Consider the following 20270-nt stretch of genomic DNA (forward strand, 5'->3'; position numbering starts at 1 on the left):
ACTCCGAGAGCAGGAGAAGAATTGGCTGACCCCCAGAGGCCTCAGAGTCAAGAGAGGTGGTGTCCGACAATGGGGCAAACCTGGTTGCTGCAATCAGCAGGGGAGACCTGACCCACATCCCCTGCCTGGCGCACGTCCTGAACCTGGTAGTCCAAAAGTTCCTGCGGACCTACCAGGGGATGGACCGACTCCTTGAGGCGGCAAGGAAGGTTGTGCGTCATTTCGGGTGCAGCCGTAGCGAGCCTGGAAGAGGTGCAGAAGGAGCTGCACCTGCCACAGCACTGGCTCATGATCGATGTTCCAACTCGCTGGAACTCCACCCTGGCGATGTTGGAGCGTCTGGTTGAACAGAGGCAGGCTGTCAGCCAGTACGCTGCACGAGCAACAGTTGCCGCCATCACTGCAACTGGGCGTGCCGCCAGCAACCTCCCATCCATCATCTCCACGGAGGACTGGGGGCACATGCAGCAGGTGTGCTCAGTGCTGGCACCCTTCCTGCAGGCCACCAACATGGTAAACAGGGACCATGCAATGGTGTGCGAGTGGGTCCCCATGGTGTGTGTGCTGGACAGGGCCCTGTATGCACTGCTGGAAGAGGGAGCGGCAGCCTTGGACCAGCAGGAGCTGCAGGCAGCTTCACAGGCCACTTCTGAGGAGGAGGGCTTGGAGTTGGTGGAGGTCCCTGACCTTGCTGCTGATGAGGGGGAGCAGCAGAGTGCAGCTGGAGTGGTGCGGGGGTGGAGAGTAGTGTTGGGCGAACACCTGGATGTTCGGGTTCGGGAAAGTTCGCCGAACATGGCCGCAATGTTCGGCATGTTCGGGCCGAACCCCGAACTCCCCGAACATCCCGCTTTTGGGGGCCCTATGGGGTCGCAGGCATAAGGGGGGAGCATGCCCCGATCGCGGGGGGGGTCGGAAATTCCCCCCACCCCCTCCGCTAGCGCTCCCCCCTCTGCCCGCTTCCCCATTCAAAAGTTAGGAAGTGAAACTGTACCTGTGCGGCCGGTAGTGGGTGACTGGCAGTGGGCGGCACTATGGAGAGACTGAGGAGGAGGAGGAGTCCGGAGAGTGACGCGTTGAGGGAGGCCGGGCAGTGGGCGGATCAGCAGTAGTACCGTACTACTGCTGATCCGCCCACTGCCCGGCCTCCCTCAACGCGTCACTCTCCGGACTCCTCCTCCTCCTCAGTCTCTCCATAGTGCCGCCCACTGCCAGTCACCCACTACCGGCCGCACAGGTACAGTTTCACTTCCTAACTTTTGAATGGGGAAGCGGGCAGAGGGGGGAGCGCTAGCGGAGGGGGTGGGGGGAATTTCCGACCCCCCCCGCGATCGGGGCATGCTCCCCCCTTATGCCTGCGACCCCATAGGGGGCCAGTATTCGGGCGAACAGGGCCCTGTTCGTGCCGAACAGGGGCCCTGTTCGGCCAGGCAATGAGCCGTTCGGGCGAACCCGAACAGTTTGGCCGAACACCACCAGGTGTTCGGCCGAACGCGAACATCACCCGAACAGGGTGATGTTCTGCAGAACCCGAACAGTGGCGAACACTGTTCGCCCAACACTAGTGGAGAGAGGATGAGGTGTAGGAGGCAGAGGATGAGGAGGACAGCACTGTCGGCTCTGGGGCTGCCGATGATGTGCCAGCAGATGTGGCCAGACTCTTCCCAATGGCAGCGCACATGCTGAGGTGCCTGAGCAAGGACCCAAGGGTCATCCAGATGAAGCAGAGGGAGGACATCTGGATCTGCATGATGCTGGACCCACGTCTGAAGGGGAAGCTCAGCCAGTTCCTGCCTGCAGGAGGAGACCGTGCGCAACAAATGAGGGATTTGCAGCTGTCCCTTGTTGAGCGCTTGGAGGAAGCCTTCCCTCAGCCATCCACCCCCACTGTCCAGCCAGCACAGAGGCAGCAGCAGGTGCCTGCATCCACCAGCAGCAAGCGCACGCGCACCACAGACCTGCTGTCTCTGACCAACAAGCTCTACATGAGTGTACAGCTGCCAGGGGCTAGAGAGGAGGTGCCTGCAGCAGCATCCTTCTCCAGTCACAGACAGCGCTTGACCCGCATGGTGGCTGACTACATGGGGTCCTTCAGCGGGCTTGACAGCGTTGCCCCTGTTGATCCCATGGAGTATTGGGTCAAGCACCTGCCGATCTGGAGCGAGCTTGCGCAGTACGCCCTGGAAGTGCTCTCCTGCCCCCTTCCAGCGTACTGTCAGAGCGTTGCTTCAGTGCAGCCAGTGGAGTCGTCACTGAGAAGCGATCTCGTCTGTCTCACAAGTCTGTGGACAGACTGACGTTTCTCAAAATGAACCAGGCTTGGGTGGAAGGCGAATTCCTGGCCCCTGTTGTCGGCGAGAGGGGGACATGAAGTGGCACACACACATTACACCTGCTGCTGCTGCTGTATTTCTTCCTGCTGTCTGTGTCTCCACTGCCAGGGAACACATTAAAAAGTGCTGCTGCCCATGCGCCACCAGCTATTTACGCTCAAAAATAGCTGCATTTCTGAAAAAAAAATTGTAATAATTTTGTGTTATTATTTTAGAGGTGTCCGGGTTGAAAACTGTGCTGTCCCAATTGTGTATTGGACACAATGTGGGCTTCACGACTGCTGTCTGGAACCTCATGGTGTTTATTTACGGCCCTGGAACCACCGCTAGGACCCAGGGCCTATTATGTCTCGCTGCCTGCCCTCCTGCCTGCTGCCTGCTGCCAGTCTGCCACACACTCATCCTCCTCACGCTGCCTGCTGCTGTATTTCCTCCTGCTGTCTGTATGTTTCCACTGCCAGGGAACACATTACAAGGTGCTGCTGCTCATGCGCCACCAGCTATTTACGCTCACAAATAGCTGCATTATTTTGAAAAAAAAAAACAATAATTAAATTATTTTAGAGGTTTCCGGGTTGAAAACTGTGCTGTCTCAATTGTGTATTGGACACAATGTGGGCTTCACGACCGCTGTCTGGAACCTCATGGTGTTTATTTACGGCCCTGATACCACCGCTAGGACCCAGGGCCTATTATGTCTCGCTGCCTGCCCTCCTGCCTGCTGCCTGCTGCCAATCTGCCACACACTCATCCTCCTCACGCTGCCTGCTGCTGTATTTCCTCCTGCTGTCTGTATGTTTCCACTGCCAGGGAACACATTATAAGGTGCTGCTGCCCATGCGCCACCAGCTATTTACGCTCACAAATAGCTGCATTATTTTGAAAAAAAACAAAACAATAATTAAATTATTTTAGAGGTGTTCGGTTTGAAAACTGTGCTGTCTCAATTGTGTATTGGACACAATGTGGGCTTCACGACCGCTGTCTGGAACCTCATGGTGTTTATTTACGGCCCTGGTACCACCGCTAGGACCCAGGGCCTATTATGTCAGTCACATCACACTGCCTGACTCACACTACTCCTCCTCCTGTAGCTGCATTGAGCTTCTGTTGTCTGTGTGCTGCTACCACTGCCAGGAAGAACAGAAGAAGAACTATTTTCTGCTGCCACCCACTCTCCTACCAGCTATTACCACACTACAATAGCTGCAACTACTTCCTCCTCCTGCTGATGTCTGTGTTTTACCACCGCCAGGGTACACAGAAAAAGGCGCTGTGGCTTGCAATGTGCCACTACCTATTATGCCATCAACACAAATATAACTATGATGTTATTAAAATAAAATATTTCCACAAATGAAGTAAAAAAAAATATTACAAAAGAAAGGAAAACCAAGACACATAATATAATGATAGAGAAGAAGAATGAAGAAAGAAGAAGAAGAAAGGAGAAGGAGAAGAAGAAAGGAAAAGGAGAAGAAGAAAGGAGAAGGAGAAGAAGAAAGGAGAAGGAGAAGAAGAAAGGAGAAGGAGAAGAAGAAAGAAGGAGAAGAAGAAAGGAGAAGGAGAAGAAGAAAGGAGAAGGAGAAGAAGAAAGGAGAAGGAGAAGAAGAAAGAAGGAGAAGAAGAAAGGAGAAGGAGAAGAAGAAGGAAAAGGAAGAGAAAGAGGAAGAGGAGAAGGAAGAGGAGAAGGAGAAGGAAGAGGAGAAGGAGAAGGGAAAGGAGAAGGAGAAGGAAAAGCAAAAGGAAAAGGAAAAAAGGAAGAGGAGAAGGAAGAGGAGGAGGAGAAGGAAGAGGAGAAGGAGACGGAAGAGGAGAAGGAAGAGAAGAAGGAGAAGGAAGAGGAGAAGGAGAAGGAGGAGGAGGAGGAGGAGAAGGAGGAGGAGGAGGAGGAGGAAGAAAAGGAGAAGGAGGAGGAGGAGGAGGAGAAGAAGGAGAAGTAGTAGTAGTAGTAGTTCATGAAGTTAATTTACTATTTTTGATACCTTTTTTATAACTACTACATCACCACATAATCACTTGATGTTTTTCTTCATAAAAAAAGGTGGTTTCATGCATCATTGACCTCCAATACAAGTTTTAAAAGCTATTTAAGGCAAGCTCAAATATTTTACTCAAATACAGACTCGGATAGTGACGTCGCATATCCGAGTTCGAATCGGATATTTGATTAAATCGAATATCGAACTTCGAGTGAATTCGGATAGTTTACTATCCGAATTCGACCAAACTCGAATAGGATAATGAGGTATCCGATCAACACTGCTCGTTTCCCGATTTGAATCCCAGCCAGGGCACTATCTGCACAGAGTTTGTATGCTCTCCTCGTGTCTGTGTGGGTTTTCTCTGGGCACTCTGGTTCCTTCAGCATACCAAAAACATACAGATAAGTTAATTGGCTTCCCCTAAATTGGCCCTAGACTACAATACATATACTACACGATACATACATAGACATATGACTATGCTAGGGATTAGATTGTGAGCTCCTCTGAGGGACAGTTAAGTGACAAGTACAGCGCTGCTGAATATGTCAGTGCTATATAAATTCCAAATCATAATAATTATGGTGCTAAGGAAGGGATTTTAGGAAGTACACTGTCTCTCCAAAATGCGATTGTAGTTACACAATATTTTGATTAATATATGCTTTTCATTTTGTACTAATGTGTACATTCTTTGGAGAGTCCGATTTTGTAAAAGGGTTCATATCAACGAACTGTAATGGACGTTTTGAGTAAATTACATTTTTTGAGAACTAGCGCCACCTGCTAGTTTTTTAGTGCATCGCATGATGTAAGGACAGGTTGTGTTTCCTGGAACTCATTAGCAGAGTTACTGCATATTGTTGTTGCCTTGTGCAGCGTCATTATAATCCTGACCTATAATCCTTCTCTGGAGAGACTCGCTGCGTCAGTACCCAGGGTGCATCGCTGGCAATATCAGTATTGTCCCTGGTATCTCCTCTGGTGCCTACATCTCCCATGTGATGACATAGGGGCACCGCAGGAGAGTGACACAAGGGGAGAGGAGATAGGAGGCACATATGACAATGAGGGGCAAGGAAATGTGGGGATCTGAGATAACCGCCGCCAGTAGAATTTTGGTACAATTACCGATATTAGGCTCCATGTAATTACGATAGTAAAATATCTGTAATTTATACAGACATTCTACTTTCGCCTAACCTGAACCTAATTTTCACTCAAACACTTCCTCTATGTGTGCCTAACCTTAACCAACCCCTCCACCCCCCATTGATGGGACCTCCAAGGTAACATGTGACATGACGAGATGTGTATGTACAGTGCCTAGCACACAAATAACTAGGCTGTGTTCCTTTTTTTATTTCTCTGCCTGAAAGAGTTAAAAATCAGGTATGCAAGTGACAGTTTCTGTCTAGGTCAGGGACCGGGGTGGACTATAACGTAACCCTCAATGATAAGGAATTGCAGGCATATAACACTTTCCTGGAAGTAAATGGCTTCTGAGAGTAGGAAAGAGATAAAAAAGGTCAATGGTTCACAGATTTTAGCTCTGGCATACTTCAATGAATGTGTCATTGAGAAGAGGCAATGAAACAGTAAAAACGTAAAAAGTAGATTTAAATATAAAATAAAACTGTGGGATAACTAAAAAAAGTAATTTTTAGAAGAAGGAGGATAGATACAATTGATTAACTCATAAGTCAATTTTCAACTCGGATATCCTTTAAGCGAAGCCCCCTCCCCCCCTCCCAATACCTAACCCTAACTGAGCTTCCAACCAATGCCTGTCCCCTCCACACCGATGCCTAACTCTAACTGACCCCCAACCAATATCTAACCCTAATGACTCCCTTAACCAATGCCTGTGGAGTAGGAGCCTGAGTCCAAGTTGTATACTGTTTGGATTAAATTTGCCTGCAAACCGAATAAATTGGCAACTCAATGGCCATTTCAATTGATAATATTCAGGTAGTCGGCGATATGATAAAAGCAGCTTCTAACGGTCTGTAGCCAGGATTTGAGAATGCTACTTAAAAATAATCCTGTTGAGCAAAAATACTTACGGGGGCTTCATAGTCTGTGGCTGTTCATACTGCATTCTGTAAAGAAGATGGTAGAGAGTTGACATGAGTTAGAAAACCAGTGGATGACTTTGGTACCAAATATGACACAATAGACACAATGGGCCATATGCAATTCACTTTCTCTCCTTTATTTTCTCCTGGGTGATATTTTTACACCTTGTCATAAAATGATTTTTAACCTCCTGGGCGTTACGGACGAGCTCAGCTCGTCCAGTAACGCCACAGGGCACTGCTGAGGCCATGGTGGACCGATTTGGACAATTTTTATTTCAAACACGCAGCTAGCACTTTTGCTAGCTGTGTGTTTGTTTCCGATCGCCGCTGATGCGCCGCTACCCGCCGCAAAAGAAGCCCCCCCCCCGCAGACCCCGTGCGCAGCCTGGCCATTCACCGCCAGGCTGCGCTGTGGGGTGGATCGGGACTCCCCCTGACCTGACGTCACGACGTCAATGACGTCATTACGATCGTCACCATGGCGACGGGGGAAGCCCATACAGGAAATCCCTTTCAGAACGGGATTTCCTGTTGTACATGGGCGCCGGTGGCGATCGGAGATGCTGGGGGGACGCCGCAGGGAGGGGGGAATCATGTAGCTAGCACTAGGCTAGCTACATGATAGAAAAAAATAGGGTAAAAAAAAACCTTCTACGGCCGCACGGCCGCGGGAATCAGAATGCCAGGGAGGTTTTAAACCACCAGCAAGCAAGAGAATACACAAAATAATTTTGATAGTAGTTTTCCCCCCACCTTTGGGTCCTTTTTTCAACTGACAAAATCCTGAAAAGTTTTTTAAAGATGGTAATTATCTCCTAGGAGAAAACTCAGGAGAAAAAGTTATGTTAATTGCACATGAGCCACTGGGGCACATCTTTCAACAGAACTCTTGGTATAACTACAAACCATGAAGCTGCCCTGGAAAACTGATTCCCCCACCGCCTTCCACCCAATTAGGGGTGGTTGGAATTGCTGCGGCGTTCCAAAAATTTGCATGGAATTCCTAACAAATTTTGCAGATCCTGAATCAGCATTGCAAAAACAGCGAAATTGTAACTTATGGTGAAAATATTTCCACACTAGCCGTAACAATAATTATGGTAAGTGCAAATTCGCAAAACTATTTTCATAGTTCACTTAGAATCGTCGCTTTTTTGCTTAGAATTTTCATCTGCAAAAAAAAAAATGTTAAATGTGCACATTACAGGAATTTCACACAACTTTCAGAATTTTTGTGCAGGAATTCCATGAATTCCTAATTTCAACTCAAAATTGCGAAATTCTGCTTCAAAAGTCAGAATTTGGTTCTCCACTGGCTCTGGAGAGGGGCCCTGTATCAGAGAAAGGGAGGGTAGAAGTTGGGGACCCCAATAACCCAGAGCCCTTTGTGACTGCAGAGCCTGTTCCCCTATTGTTACGTCTCTGCTTGTGACCCCCCCCCACCCCACCCCATCTATAACTTGTTGGGAGCAGCTTTGTATCTTTAACCTGCTGGGCGGTCTGGACGAGCTCAGCTCGTCCAGTACCGCCGGAGCCTGCCGCTCAGGCCCTGCTGGGCCGATTTGGCTGAAATAAAAAGCAGCACACGCAGCCGGCACTTTGCCAGCCGCGTGTGCTGCCTGATCGCCGCCGCTCTGCGGCGATTCGCCGCGAGCAGCGGCGAAAGAGGGCCCCCCTAGCCGCCTGAGCCCTGCGCAGCCGGAACAAAAAGTTCCGGCCAGCGCTAAGGGCTGGATCGGAGGCGGCTGACGTCAGGACGTCGGCTGACGTCGATGACGTCACTCCGCTCGTCGCTATGGCGACGATATAAGCAAAACAAGGAAGGCCGCTCATTGCGGCCTTCCTTGTTTATTCTGGGCGCCGGAGGCGATCGGAAGATCGCCTCCGGAGCGCCCTCTAGTGGGCTTTCATGCAGCCAACTTTCAGTTGGCTGCATGAAATAGTTTTTTTTTTATTAAAAAAAAACCCTCCCGCAGCCTGCCTGGCGATCTTAATAGAACGCCAGGCAGGTTAAAGATAAGAACCCCTTCAAAGCATCCTAAGATTTAGCATGGTAGTTAGGTTCTCAAAGACGTACGTGTTGTACGGCCGTCGGTGAGTTGGGCGCAGGGGGAGCCGAATGACAGCTCACCCTGCTGCCACTAAACACCCCGTCAGCGTTAAATACTATTCCCCCTCCGAGTAGCAATGCATATATCAGCTATCAAGCACCCAAAGCAGAAATTTGGGCATGCGATAATTATTGTTTTCAAAATTACATTATAGTTTTTTAATTTTTCTAGCGTTTTGAAAATTAGAACTTTATCGTTTTTGACGTCTTTTAATGTTTTGTATTTACAAATTATTCATTTTTGAAAATTATCATTTTGAAATGTATCATTTGGAACATTATAAGGTTAGGAAGGGGGGTTTAGGGTTAGGTGTCAGGAAGGGGGATTTTTGGGTTAGGTGTCAGGAAGGGGGATTTTTGGGTTAGGCATCAAAAAGGAGGGATTTTAGGGTTAGGCATCAGGAAGGGGGGGGTTTAGGGTTAGGTGTTAGGAAGGGGGGTTTTAGGGTTAAACATCAGGGGGGGGGGTTCTGTGTGAGAGTAGGGTTAGGTTACGTTATAGAAAAATGTTGTTAATATGTACCAATAATTTATTATGATAATTGACACTATTTACACTTTAAAAACCTAGAACATCAATAGATATTAAACAATAATTTTATGAACAAAAACGGTCGCCCATTTTTCCTTGCGCCAATTTTATGCACTCGTTATGACGATTATCCAGAATGTGATGGCGTGACTATATTTGAATAAATGTGTATTTTTATTTAATGCTCATGGATAATAAGACATTCCCTGTAAATAAGGCCTAACATACACACACACACATATATATATGTAAGGGGTCAAAGTTTAGCCCATTGATAATGTATGGGGGCGGGTCTAATAGCGCCATGTGCTGGCCACTCGTGGTGAGCACGAATACCTGATCTTCGCTGAATAGTGCCGGCAAACTATTTGGGCCATCTCTAATTATAGATACTTTTGAGGATTTCATAGAAATGTGACTTTGCACAGTCTCTAAACTCAGATTAAGTACAATCCTGCAGCGCCAAAGGGAGAAGAACTATCGGCTCAATTGTGCTGACATGACACATGTATTTATTTATTTATTGCTTGTATATTAAGACGTTGCTTGTATATCAAGTCAAAATTTCACAAACATTTTTGCTTGCATTGCCAATCGCTCTTAGGCCTTGTTCACATTATAAATTGCCAGAGCTATCGCAAGCCCTAAGCAATTTACTGAGTGATTTTGAAAGCGATTTCTAAGTGTTTTCAGAGTGATTTACGCCTAGAAAAATGTTTTTTTCTAAGCGCTTTTGTGTAGCAATGTTTGTCAGGAAGTGAACTCTTTGCCCCGGAAAGCGCTCAGAAAATCGCTTTTCAAAGAGTGTGTGTGTGTGTGTGTTAGGACTTATTTACAAGGGGTGCCTTATTATATCATGAGCAGCAAATTAAATCAAAATGTATTGATAGTCACGCCATCACATTCTGGATCATCATCATAATGAGTGCATTAAACAAATATATCTCAGGTTGGGCCTCGAAAATGGAACGCTGAGTTTGTAAATAAGGTGACACAGGGAGGGTATTATCCATATTATCCACGCTTCGCCCTTCCATTGACACGGTCACATCACTACTTAATTGGGTGTTCATAATCTAAAGCCAGGTGCTGACATGAGACAACTATTTATACAAGCTTTAAGTTTTACGTTTGCAAGGGCTGGGTTCTCTGTTGTCTTATGTAATTGCTGTACGTTGTGCTAAACATGTTGTGTATTAGTCTTTGTTACACTTACGACTTTTATCACCGCTGTATGTGTTTCCTACATTGTACAATATTATACCACAAAAGAGGAAAATATATATAAAAGACTGATTATGATAATAATAATATATTTTCACCTGCAAAAGTCTTTACTCATTATTTCTTCAGTCCCTCGTCTAAATGCAGCATGAAATGGACATATATACTCGAGTATAAGTCTAGAAATGTAGGTCTGACTAAATAAATGTATAGGGGTGGACTTATACACGAGTCACGGGCAACACTGAGTACAGTGAGTAATGTGTGTACTATTAGTGACATTCCCATTTGCAGCAATTTACCCAGTAGTAATTGACACTTTCTTGATAAAAGAAAAGCCAAGAAAACACAGGTCTAAAAGTCCTGGCCACAACAATTAACAAGGGAACGGTCAGGGGGAAATACTGGGCTGCAGTAGGGGGACGTGAATAATTGCTTCTCTTGGGTGCATGAAGGAGTTATTGGCTTCACTTAAGGGACAGGAGGGGTTAATGGCTGCAATACTGTATGCAGTGCAGCCTTTAACCTGGTCCACAAATGCAACTGTTAATTCTTTTTGGTCCCCAAGTGCAGCCATTAACTTTGCTGGGTAGACTTATACTTAGAATTCAGGAAACAAAACAATTGCGCTTATGGAAGGTATAACACTAAACACTTTTCATATACGTAGTGCACGCTTTTAAACCATCTGATGTATGATAGTACCATATATAATTCCCAAACTAAGCAGCGCTCCAGAACCCAATTAGCTAAAAGTCAAACAGAACCTGGTGAAAGTCCACCATAAGCAGCAAAAGTCCCTCCGCCTGTGGCCTGTTGGATTTCCCGGTTTCCACTGCTTGAACTCAGCTCAGGTTCAACACGTCATATAGAAAAGGGATAAAGAAAGAGAAGGTCCAATGGTGTAAATCCGTTTGGCTGTTTAAATTCACCACCACCTTTTCCCTTATTGCAAGCTACGCTAGAAGCTGTCGGCAGATGCGGAAGTAGCAGACCAGGAAATCGGAGACGTGGGGATTCAAGGCGGCTATTGACAGAGTGGTCACCCGGGGACCCAACGATGTTATATGCGCTATTCCCAAGTCAACCAATTGTGAGTGCGGTCTGATTTTTTAACGTTTTATGAAAAAATGGCTTTACACTATATAGATTCTTTTTAGTCGTAGTGGTATCGATTGGAGCTGGAATATTGGAGTCTGCTTATATATCCCCCACATGCTATAAATCCTACCTCCGGAGAATTAAGGAGGCTTATTGGGTGGGTGCAGACACGGTGGGGGTGTGTCGAGGTGCTCACAGAAGGTGTAATAGTATTAAAGGAGAACACGGTTATTGCAATAAGGGAAAAGGTGGTGGTGAATTTAAACAGCCAAACGGATTGACACCATTGGTCCTTCTCTTTCTTTATTCCTTTTCTATATGACGTGTTGAACCTGAGCGGAGTTCAAACAGTGGAAACCGGGAAATCCAACAGGCCACAGGCAGAGGGACTTTTGCTGCTTATGGTGGACTTTCACTAGGTTCTGTTTGACTTTTAGCTAATTGGGTTCTGGAGCGCTGCTTAGTTTGGGAATTATAGACTTATACTTAGGTCAATAAACAATTCCAGCTTAAGAGGGTCAAATATTGGAGTCGACTTATACATGAGGTTGACTTGTATTCGAGTATATATGGTAATTCATTCCAGGAACATGCTTGTAATCCAAAGCACTCTTATATCCCCATAAGGATTAAAGTGCAACTCAGATGAACTACATCTCAGGTTTTATACTCACCTGGGGCCTCCTCCAGCCCACTTGAGGCCACTCAGTCCCTCGCTGTCTCTCCAGGCCGCTCATGTCCCCAGATGGATAACCAGTAATCTGGCCTAGTCACTCATCGTCACATGTGCGTGGCCCTGCCGTGCACGGTCCTCCATCCCACTCCCTCACCTGGACCATTCTGCGCCTTGGCAGTTGTTCTGAAGCACGACTCGGCCACAGTACTGGGCCATCCAGCGGGGGACAGGATTGGCCCGGAGAGACTGCGAGGGACCAAGAAGCCTCAAGTGGGCTGGAGGAAGCCCCAAATGAGTATGGAACCTGAGACTCAGATGTTTTGTTCAACAATCCAAACACATTTACAGAAAATATTCAATGCAAAGTACTGTACTGTATAAGGTAAAAATGTATAAAAAGACTTTCACTATAACTAACAGAATCATTGCTATCTGTTGGCTCACCCAACCTTTTTGAGTAGCTTTAATTTATTCAGTGACAGTTGCTTTTACATACTTTTGAGGATTTTTATGAAAACGTGACATTGTAACATCCCTACACTTACTTTACAGGATACTTTAGCACTAAATTAAATTCAAAAAGGACGCTTAATGTGTCAATGGAAAGCAGTGCTGATCCTAACCACACCTCCCATGCCCCGGGATCTCCCTCCGTTCTCCGGTAATAATCCAACTCCTCCTCTTCCTGGTCGACATGGTCGGTGAGCTCCAACCCCGGACATACTGAGCTGTGCTTGCGCAGTATGTCTGCTATGGTGCCACGCGAATTCACTTACGTAATATGTCCTCACCGGGAATCCCGGTCACAAGGTGCCCCATCGTAACATCGTATATCTGGGTCAGAGGTCACCGACCGTGCCGACCAGGAAGAGGAGGAATTGGATTTTTATCAGAGAACGGAGAGAGATGTCAGGGCATGGGAGGTGCAGTAAGGATCCACACAGCTCCCCAAACACACATTAGGGATAATTGTTGAATTTAAGCTAGTGCTAAGGTATCCTTCAAGTACAAATACTGTAAGTACAATCCTGCTGCATGAAAGGGAGAAGAACCAGGAAAGGACCAACATGTTTCACCTAAACGGTTTTATAAGAGTGTATCAGAATCAGAATGATGACTCTGTATATAGCACCTAATGGCCTTACCCTAGCAATGCTCATGTTATTTGAGTTGCAAGGGTCACACTAATAGCATAACTCACGGTAACCAGCTGGTGGTACTGGTAGGTAGTAACAGTAATATTACCGTACACTGTCTGCACACAGCAACATTACTGCAGTTATGTGCATCAAAGCACCATTGTGTCTTCACAAAAATTTGAAGGCGTAAAAAATAAAAATTTACTGTATTTTTTGGACTATAAGACTCACCTTTTCTCCCCCAAAAGTGTGTGTGTGTGTGGGGGGGGGGAGTCACTGCATCTTATAGTCCAAATGCAGGGAGTTCCTGACTTGTGAACGCCTGCCAATACGAACCTCCAGCCCGCTGCAATGTCGGGGACTCCCTGTACTGTGCCCATGCAGAGGAGGACACGGGGACAAACAGAGGACACGGGGACACGAAGGGGCATAGAGGAGGACACAAGGAGGACAATGGCAGACTCAAGGGGGACACAGGAGGACACAAGGGGGACACAGGAGGACACAAGGGAGACAGAGAAGGACACAGGGAGACACAAAAGGTACAAGGAGGCACAAGGTACAAAGGGGTCATAATCCACAAGATGCCCCTTCACCATCAATGCACCAAGTTTAGTATACATTTTCCCCTGGTTTTTGTCCTTTAAACCTGGGTGTGTCTTATGGTCAGAAGCGTCTTATAGTCCGAAAAATATGGTAATCTGTGTTCTATGCTAGGTGTTATCAGGTGCATTGAGCGATATCTACGTGTTGGTTATCTTCTGTGGACAATTACACCCGCATTCATTGTAACTCAATGAATAAAATTACTTATTTTTTACAATATTCATTTATAAATTACTGGTATATTTGAAGGCAGCAGAACTGGGTGCTGTACCTGGACACTGGACTTAAAAAGTCTTTTTATTTCAAAAATATGGTTCTTATGTTATCCCTAACTAAACCGCCGCATTCTCGCCGCTGTAAACTATCTAAATCCCCCCCAAACTCCACGGGGGGCAATCCGGGCAGCGCTTCCGTGTGAGACAGGGATGTGAGCCGCAGCTCTGCCTCACACGCGTCTGTCAGCGCCAGATCGCCGCCTCTCCCCACCCCTCTCAGTCTTCCTTCACTGAGAGGGGCGGGGGAGAGGCGGAGATCCGCCGCTGATAGACACGTGTGAGGCAGGGCTGCAGCTCATAGCTCTGCCTCACACGGAAGCGCTTAGGGCAGCAAAATTCACGACCAAGAAAGTCGTGGATTTTGCGGGGGAGAGGGAGGGGGGGGTTAGGGGGAATTTAGATAGTTTAGAGCGGCGGGGATGCAGAGGTTTAGTTAGGGATAACATATTAAACATATTTATGAAATAAAAAGACGTTTTTTTGAGACTTCAGAGTCTCTTTAAGGTGGCACTGGCCACTAACGATACATTTTGCCAAAAATTGGTTTCATTCATCTGATTGGATTGGTTAGGAGATTTTTCTCCGTTAGTGGTTCCAAACATTCACTTCTGGTCTTTCATGACGGATCATTCATAAACGATCAATTGTATGGTTAGTGGCCCCCTATAGGCTCTTATTCAATTCACTTTTGCTCCTACGTTTTCTCCTAGGTGATATTTTCCCACCTTATCAATATAAAGCCTTTAACCACCCTGGCGTTCTATTAAGATTGCCAGGGCAGCTGCATGAGGGTTTTTTTTAAATAAAAAAAAACCTATTTCATGCAGCCAACTGAAAGTTGGCTGCATGAAAGCCCACTAGATGACGCTCCGGAGGCGTTCTTCTGATCGCCTCCGGCAGCCAAAAGTAACACGGAAGGCCGCAATGAGCGGCCTTCCGTGTTTGGCTTCTCCTGTCGCCATGGCGACGAGCGGAGTGACGTCATGGACGTCAGCCGACGTCCTGACGTCAGCCGCCTCCGATCCAGCCCTTAGCGCTGGCCGGAACTATTTGTTCCGGCTGCGCAGGGCTCAGGCGGCTGGGGGGACCCTCTTTCGCCGCTGAGCGGCGGCGATCGGGCAGCACACGCGGCTGGCAAAGTGCCGGCTGCGTGTGCTGCTCTTTATTTGATCAAAATCGGCCTCGCAGGGCCTGAGCGGCACCCTCTGGCGGTAATGGACGAGCTGAGCTCGTCCATACCGCTAAGGTGGTTAAAGCCACCAGCACCCGAGAAAATACTGAGAATAATTTAGACAGAAGTTTTTCACCAACTTTTTGGTACTTTTTCTAATTCAGAGTGCTGAAAGGTTATTTTAACCTCTTGAGGACTGCAGTGTTAAACCCCCCTAGTGACCAACCAGGCCATTTTATGTAAAATTGGCCACTGCAGCTTTAAGGCCAAGCTGCAGGGCCGCACAACACAGCACACAAGTTATTCCCCCCCCCCCCCCCCTTTTCTCCCCACCAACAGAGCTTTCTGTTGGGGGGGTCTGATCGCTCCCCCCATGTTAATTTTATTTTTTTACAAATATTTTTGTTTATTTTTTTAATACGTATTTCTTTAAAGATTTCCCCTCCCTCCCTCCCTGCCTCCCCCCGCCAGCCTATCACAGCTGATCGCTTCTAAGTCCCCCAACGGGACAGCGCTGTTGCTGATTGCAGCGCTGTACTGATTTACACACGGTGGTTTCACGTGTAACAGTCTCCGGAACGGCGATCGCTCCGCCCCTCAAGCAGGAGATGCGTGCGCAGCCTGCCTGTGACTTCTAACTTAGAAGAAAAGGAGTAAGCTTTCGGCTATGAAGCCTTTGTCAGACTCCTCTATACTGACAAAACCAATTTAGCTAGCATCCCTGTGGTATCTTTTTGCTGTTGTAATTAAGGCATTCAAAGACTTTTATTGCAGAACAATTTATCTCCTTTTTAATGTCCAGAGTATATAAGTTGTGTTCTAAATTTTGTCAGTATACAGGAATCAGTCTGATCAAGGCTTCATAGCCGAAAGCTTACACCTTTTTCTAAGTTAGCCAATAAATGGTATCATCCTGATTCAAAACTGCTTGTTTTTACTGATGGCTAACACGGTGCAACACTCGACCAATTTATGATGCGAAATCGTAATGCAAAATTTCTGCCAAATTCATAATTCATTTCACATGTATCCGTGGTTATGTTACGTAATTTTGCAATAACGTGTAATTACATGAAAATTTGAAATTTTGTAGAGAACAATTAAAAAACATTTTTTTCAAAAACCGAGTAGGAGGGTTAGAGTGAAAGGATAGATTAGGACAGGGCAGGAGTTTGACACAAGGTTTGCGCTTTAAATAGTATAACAATGGTAATATAAAATTACAGAAATTACATATTATCGGCTACCACTTGCACCAAACTCACTAGCAATAAAACTCAATGTATGTGCTGCATGTGGAGATGAGATGTTGTATTTGTTGTAGCTGACTAAAAAGTGGATGGCCCTCAGAACGCATGTTGTCTTTGGGCTTGTTGAGGTTACAATGATACACTGGTGTAATGCTGGGAATAAACAATGAGATTTTTCAGCAGATTTACTGTCCAATCAATTTTCAAATCAATTATCTTATTAATTTCTATTCACTTCTATGAGAAATCGATCAATCAAAAATAAGTTTAGACCTGTTGGAAATTATCTATTGAACCATCTCAAAATATCTCATGGTGTATTCCCAGCATTAGAATGATTCCTAACCACCATGAGAACTGCTTGGTCCATAAAGTCCACCATGGTCACTAGCCACCCCAGAGCTTTCCTCACACCAGATGGGGTTCCAGCCACAGAGGTCAAGCGTGAAAGAACATGGATGGAATCCATGACGTTCTTCTATCTCATTTACAGCATTTCTGATAATATACAAGTGGGGAAAATGTTATCATTTCAAATACATCATTCACAATCTTTGTGATTTCAGCCAATAAAAATAGCCATTACAGTTACTACCCCCTGTATGAAGAGGTAAAAGATCACCTTTGTAGGAAAACATCCCTCAGAAGGTCCACCTGGTTGGTGTTGGTGAAATTTTTGCGCCCGACCCTGCATATAAAGAGTATAGAGAACACAATAAAAGTGGCATCATTCATTAGCCTAACATATCATTACTTGTTATTGTTTATTAATTCTTGACTGTCAGTATCTAGTCCCCACTATACCCAGTTCAGAGATCTTCTTCAGCCTGTCCACTGAAGGGCAACACTTCCAAATAGAACAAGTGGGGGAATGAGGTACCCAGATTGGGATAAAATAATGATGTAGCGGAGATTTGAGGTGCTAAAAGTTTGACTACACTATTGTTTTGGCATGAAAACTTGGCCTGATGAAGTGGGATGAGCCCACGAAACGCGTCGCCACTGTCTAAAAAATAATTGTATTCTTACACCGTTATAAGTGTCAGTTTTTGAGATAAGCCACCTCTTCCATTTTATTTTATTGGTTTTAACCTAGTTTTATCCTGATCTGGTCGCATCTTTCCCCTACTTGTTCTGTTATAGTCCTGTTGGGAGGTGTGGCCCCCTGCTTCAGCTAGAGTCCTTATTTTTCCAAGAGAGAGACCATCCTAAAAAGATCCTGAGGTTTTTATCCACTTGCCTTCTTGGTTGGTTGCCCTCATTGTAACCCGTTATTGTAAGTACCATAGTTCTTTCATGTCCTCTAATAATTCATCCACCCTCACTACAACACTTGGGCTCCCTGTGTCTCTGTGTGTTTTTTTTTAAGGTGATAAGTTATCTCATTCCCATGTTGTTCTTCAAGTCCACTGGCAAAAATCTCACAAACAATCCTCCTGTAACACTCCCAAATACAGTTCTTTGGCCACACTCCAGAATGTGCCCTCCAGTGATGTTCTCCTATACACACTTTCTGTGACATTTCCAAATACAGTCCTTTAGTCACACTCCTACATATACACCTTTTATGACATTAACTCTCCTCCAGTCACAGCCCCACTAACACCCCTTCTGTCTCTGGCCCACATGGACTCCTCCAGCCACAGGCCCACTAACACCCCTTCTGTCTCTGGCCCACATGGACTCCTCCAGCCACAGGCCCACTAACACCCCTTCTGTCTCTGGCCCACATGGACTCCTCCAGCCACAGCCCCACTTACAGCCCTTCTGTCTCTGGCCCACATGGACTCCTCCAGCCACAGGCCCACTAACAGCCCTTCTGTCTCTGGCCCACATGGACTCCTCCAGCCACAGCCCCACTAACTGCCCTTCTGTCTCTGGCCCACATGGACTCCTCCTGCCACAGGCCCACTAACACCCCTTCTGTCTCTGGCCCACATGGACTCCTCCAGCCACAGGCCCACTAACACCCCTTCTGTCTCTGGTCCACATGGACTCCTCCAGCCACAGGCCCACTAACACCCCTTCTGTCTCTGGCCCACATGGATTCCTCCAGCCACAGCCCCACTAACAGCCCTTCTGTCTCTGGCCCACATGGACTCCTCCAGCCACAGGCCCACTAACAGCCCTTCTGTCTCTGGCCCACATGGACTCCTCTGGCCACAGCCCCACTAACAGCCCTTCTGTCTCTGGCCCACATGGACTCCTCCTGCCACAGGCCCACTAACAGCCCTTCTGTCTCTGGCCCACATGGACTCCTCCAGCCACAGCCCCACTAACAGCCCTTCTGTCTCTGGCCCACATGGACTCCTCCTGCCACAGGCCCACTAACAGCCCTTCTGTCTCTGGCCCACGTGGACTCCTCCAGCCACAGGCCCACTAACACCCCTTCTGTCTCTGGCCCACATGGACTCCTCCAGCCACAGCCCCACTAACACCCCTTCTGTCTCTGGCCTACATGGACTCCTCCAGCCACAGGCCCACTAACACCCCTTCAGTCTCTGGCCCACATGGACTCCTCCAGCCACAGCCCCACTAACAGCCCTTCTGTCTCTGGCCCACATGGACTCCTCCAGCCACATCCCCACTAACAGCCCTTCTGTCTCTGGCCCACATGGACTCCTCCAGCCACAGGCCCACTAATGGCCCTTCTACCTCTGGCCCACATTGACTCATCCAGCCACAGCCCCACTAACAGCCCTCATGTCTACTTCCCCAACTGACTCCTCTGGCCACAGCCCAGCGAACAGCCCTTCTGCCTCCTTCACATGTTGACTCCTCCAGCCACAGCCCTACTAACACCCCTTCTGTCTCTGGCCTACATGGACTCCTCCAGCCACAGCCCCACTAACACCCCTTCTGTCTCTGGCCTACATGGGCTCCTCCAGCCACAGGCCCACTAACACCCCTTCTGTCTCTGGCCCACATGGACTCCTCCAGCCACAGCCCCACTAACACCCCTTCTGTCTCTGGCCTACATGGACTCCTCCAGCCACAGGCCCACTAACACCCCTTCTGTCTCTGGCCCACATGGACTCCTATAGCCACAGCCCCACTAACACCCCTTCTGTCTCTGGCCTACATGGGCTCCTCCAGCCACAGGCCCACTTACACCCCTTCTGTCTCTGGCTCACATGGACTCCTCCAGCCACAGGCCCACTAACACCCCTTCTGTCTCTGGCCCACATGGACTCCTCCAGCCACAGCCCCACTAACAGCCCTTCTGTCTCTGGCCCACATGGACTCCTCCAGCCGCATCCCCACTTACAGCCCTTCTGTCTCTGGCCCACATGGACTCCTCCTGCCACAGGCCCACTAACAGCCCTTCTGTCTCTGGCTCACATGGACTCCTCCAGCCACAGGCCCACTAACAGCCCACATGTCTACTTCCCCAACTGACTCCTCTGGCCACAGCCCAGCGAACAGCCCTTCTGCCTCCTTCACATGGACTCCTCCAGCCACAGCCCTACTAACATCCCATCTGCCACTGGCGCACACAAGCTCCTCCAGCCACAGCCCCATTAACAGCCTTTCTGCTTCTGGCTTACACAAGCTCATCTAGACAGACACAGCTCTGCTAACAGCCCTTCTACCTCCGCCCCACACAAGCTCCTCCAGCCACAGCCCCACTAACAGCCCTTCTGCCTCTTTCCCACGTTGATTCCTCCAACCACAGCCCCACTACTTAATTCCAACAGTAATCTTTACCGATATTTTACTATAACTTAACCCTACTCTCACACAGAACCCTCCCTCTACCGATGGCTAACCCTAAGACCTCCCTCTA

General features: G+C 47.5%; 1 protein-coding gene across 1 annotated transcript in view; it reads right to left on the reverse strand.

Annotated features, from left to right (window-relative positions):
- LOC137528584 (histo-blood group ABO system transferase-like) overlaps positions 1 to 20270 on the reverse strand; it is a 107999-nt gene that overhangs the window by 19381 nt on the left and 68348 nt on the right. Inside the window, exons 4-5 of the mRNA XM_068249925.1 lie at positions 17106 to 17171; positions 6385 to 6420 (exon numbers count right to left, since the gene is read on the reverse strand). Of these exons, the coding sequence (XP_068106026.1) occupies positions 6385 to 6420; positions 17106 to 17171 (102 nt within the window). The remainder of the gene's footprint in view (positions 1 to 6384; positions 6421 to 17105; positions 17172 to 20270) is intronic.

Source organism: Hyperolius riggenbachi, chromosome 8 (assembly GCF_040937935.1).
Source record: "Hyperolius riggenbachi isolate aHypRig1 chromosome 8, aHypRig1.pri, whole genome shotgun sequence".
Lineage (NCBI taxonomy): Eukaryota > Metazoa > Chordata > Amphibia > Anura > Hyperoliidae > Hyperolius > Hyperolius riggenbachi.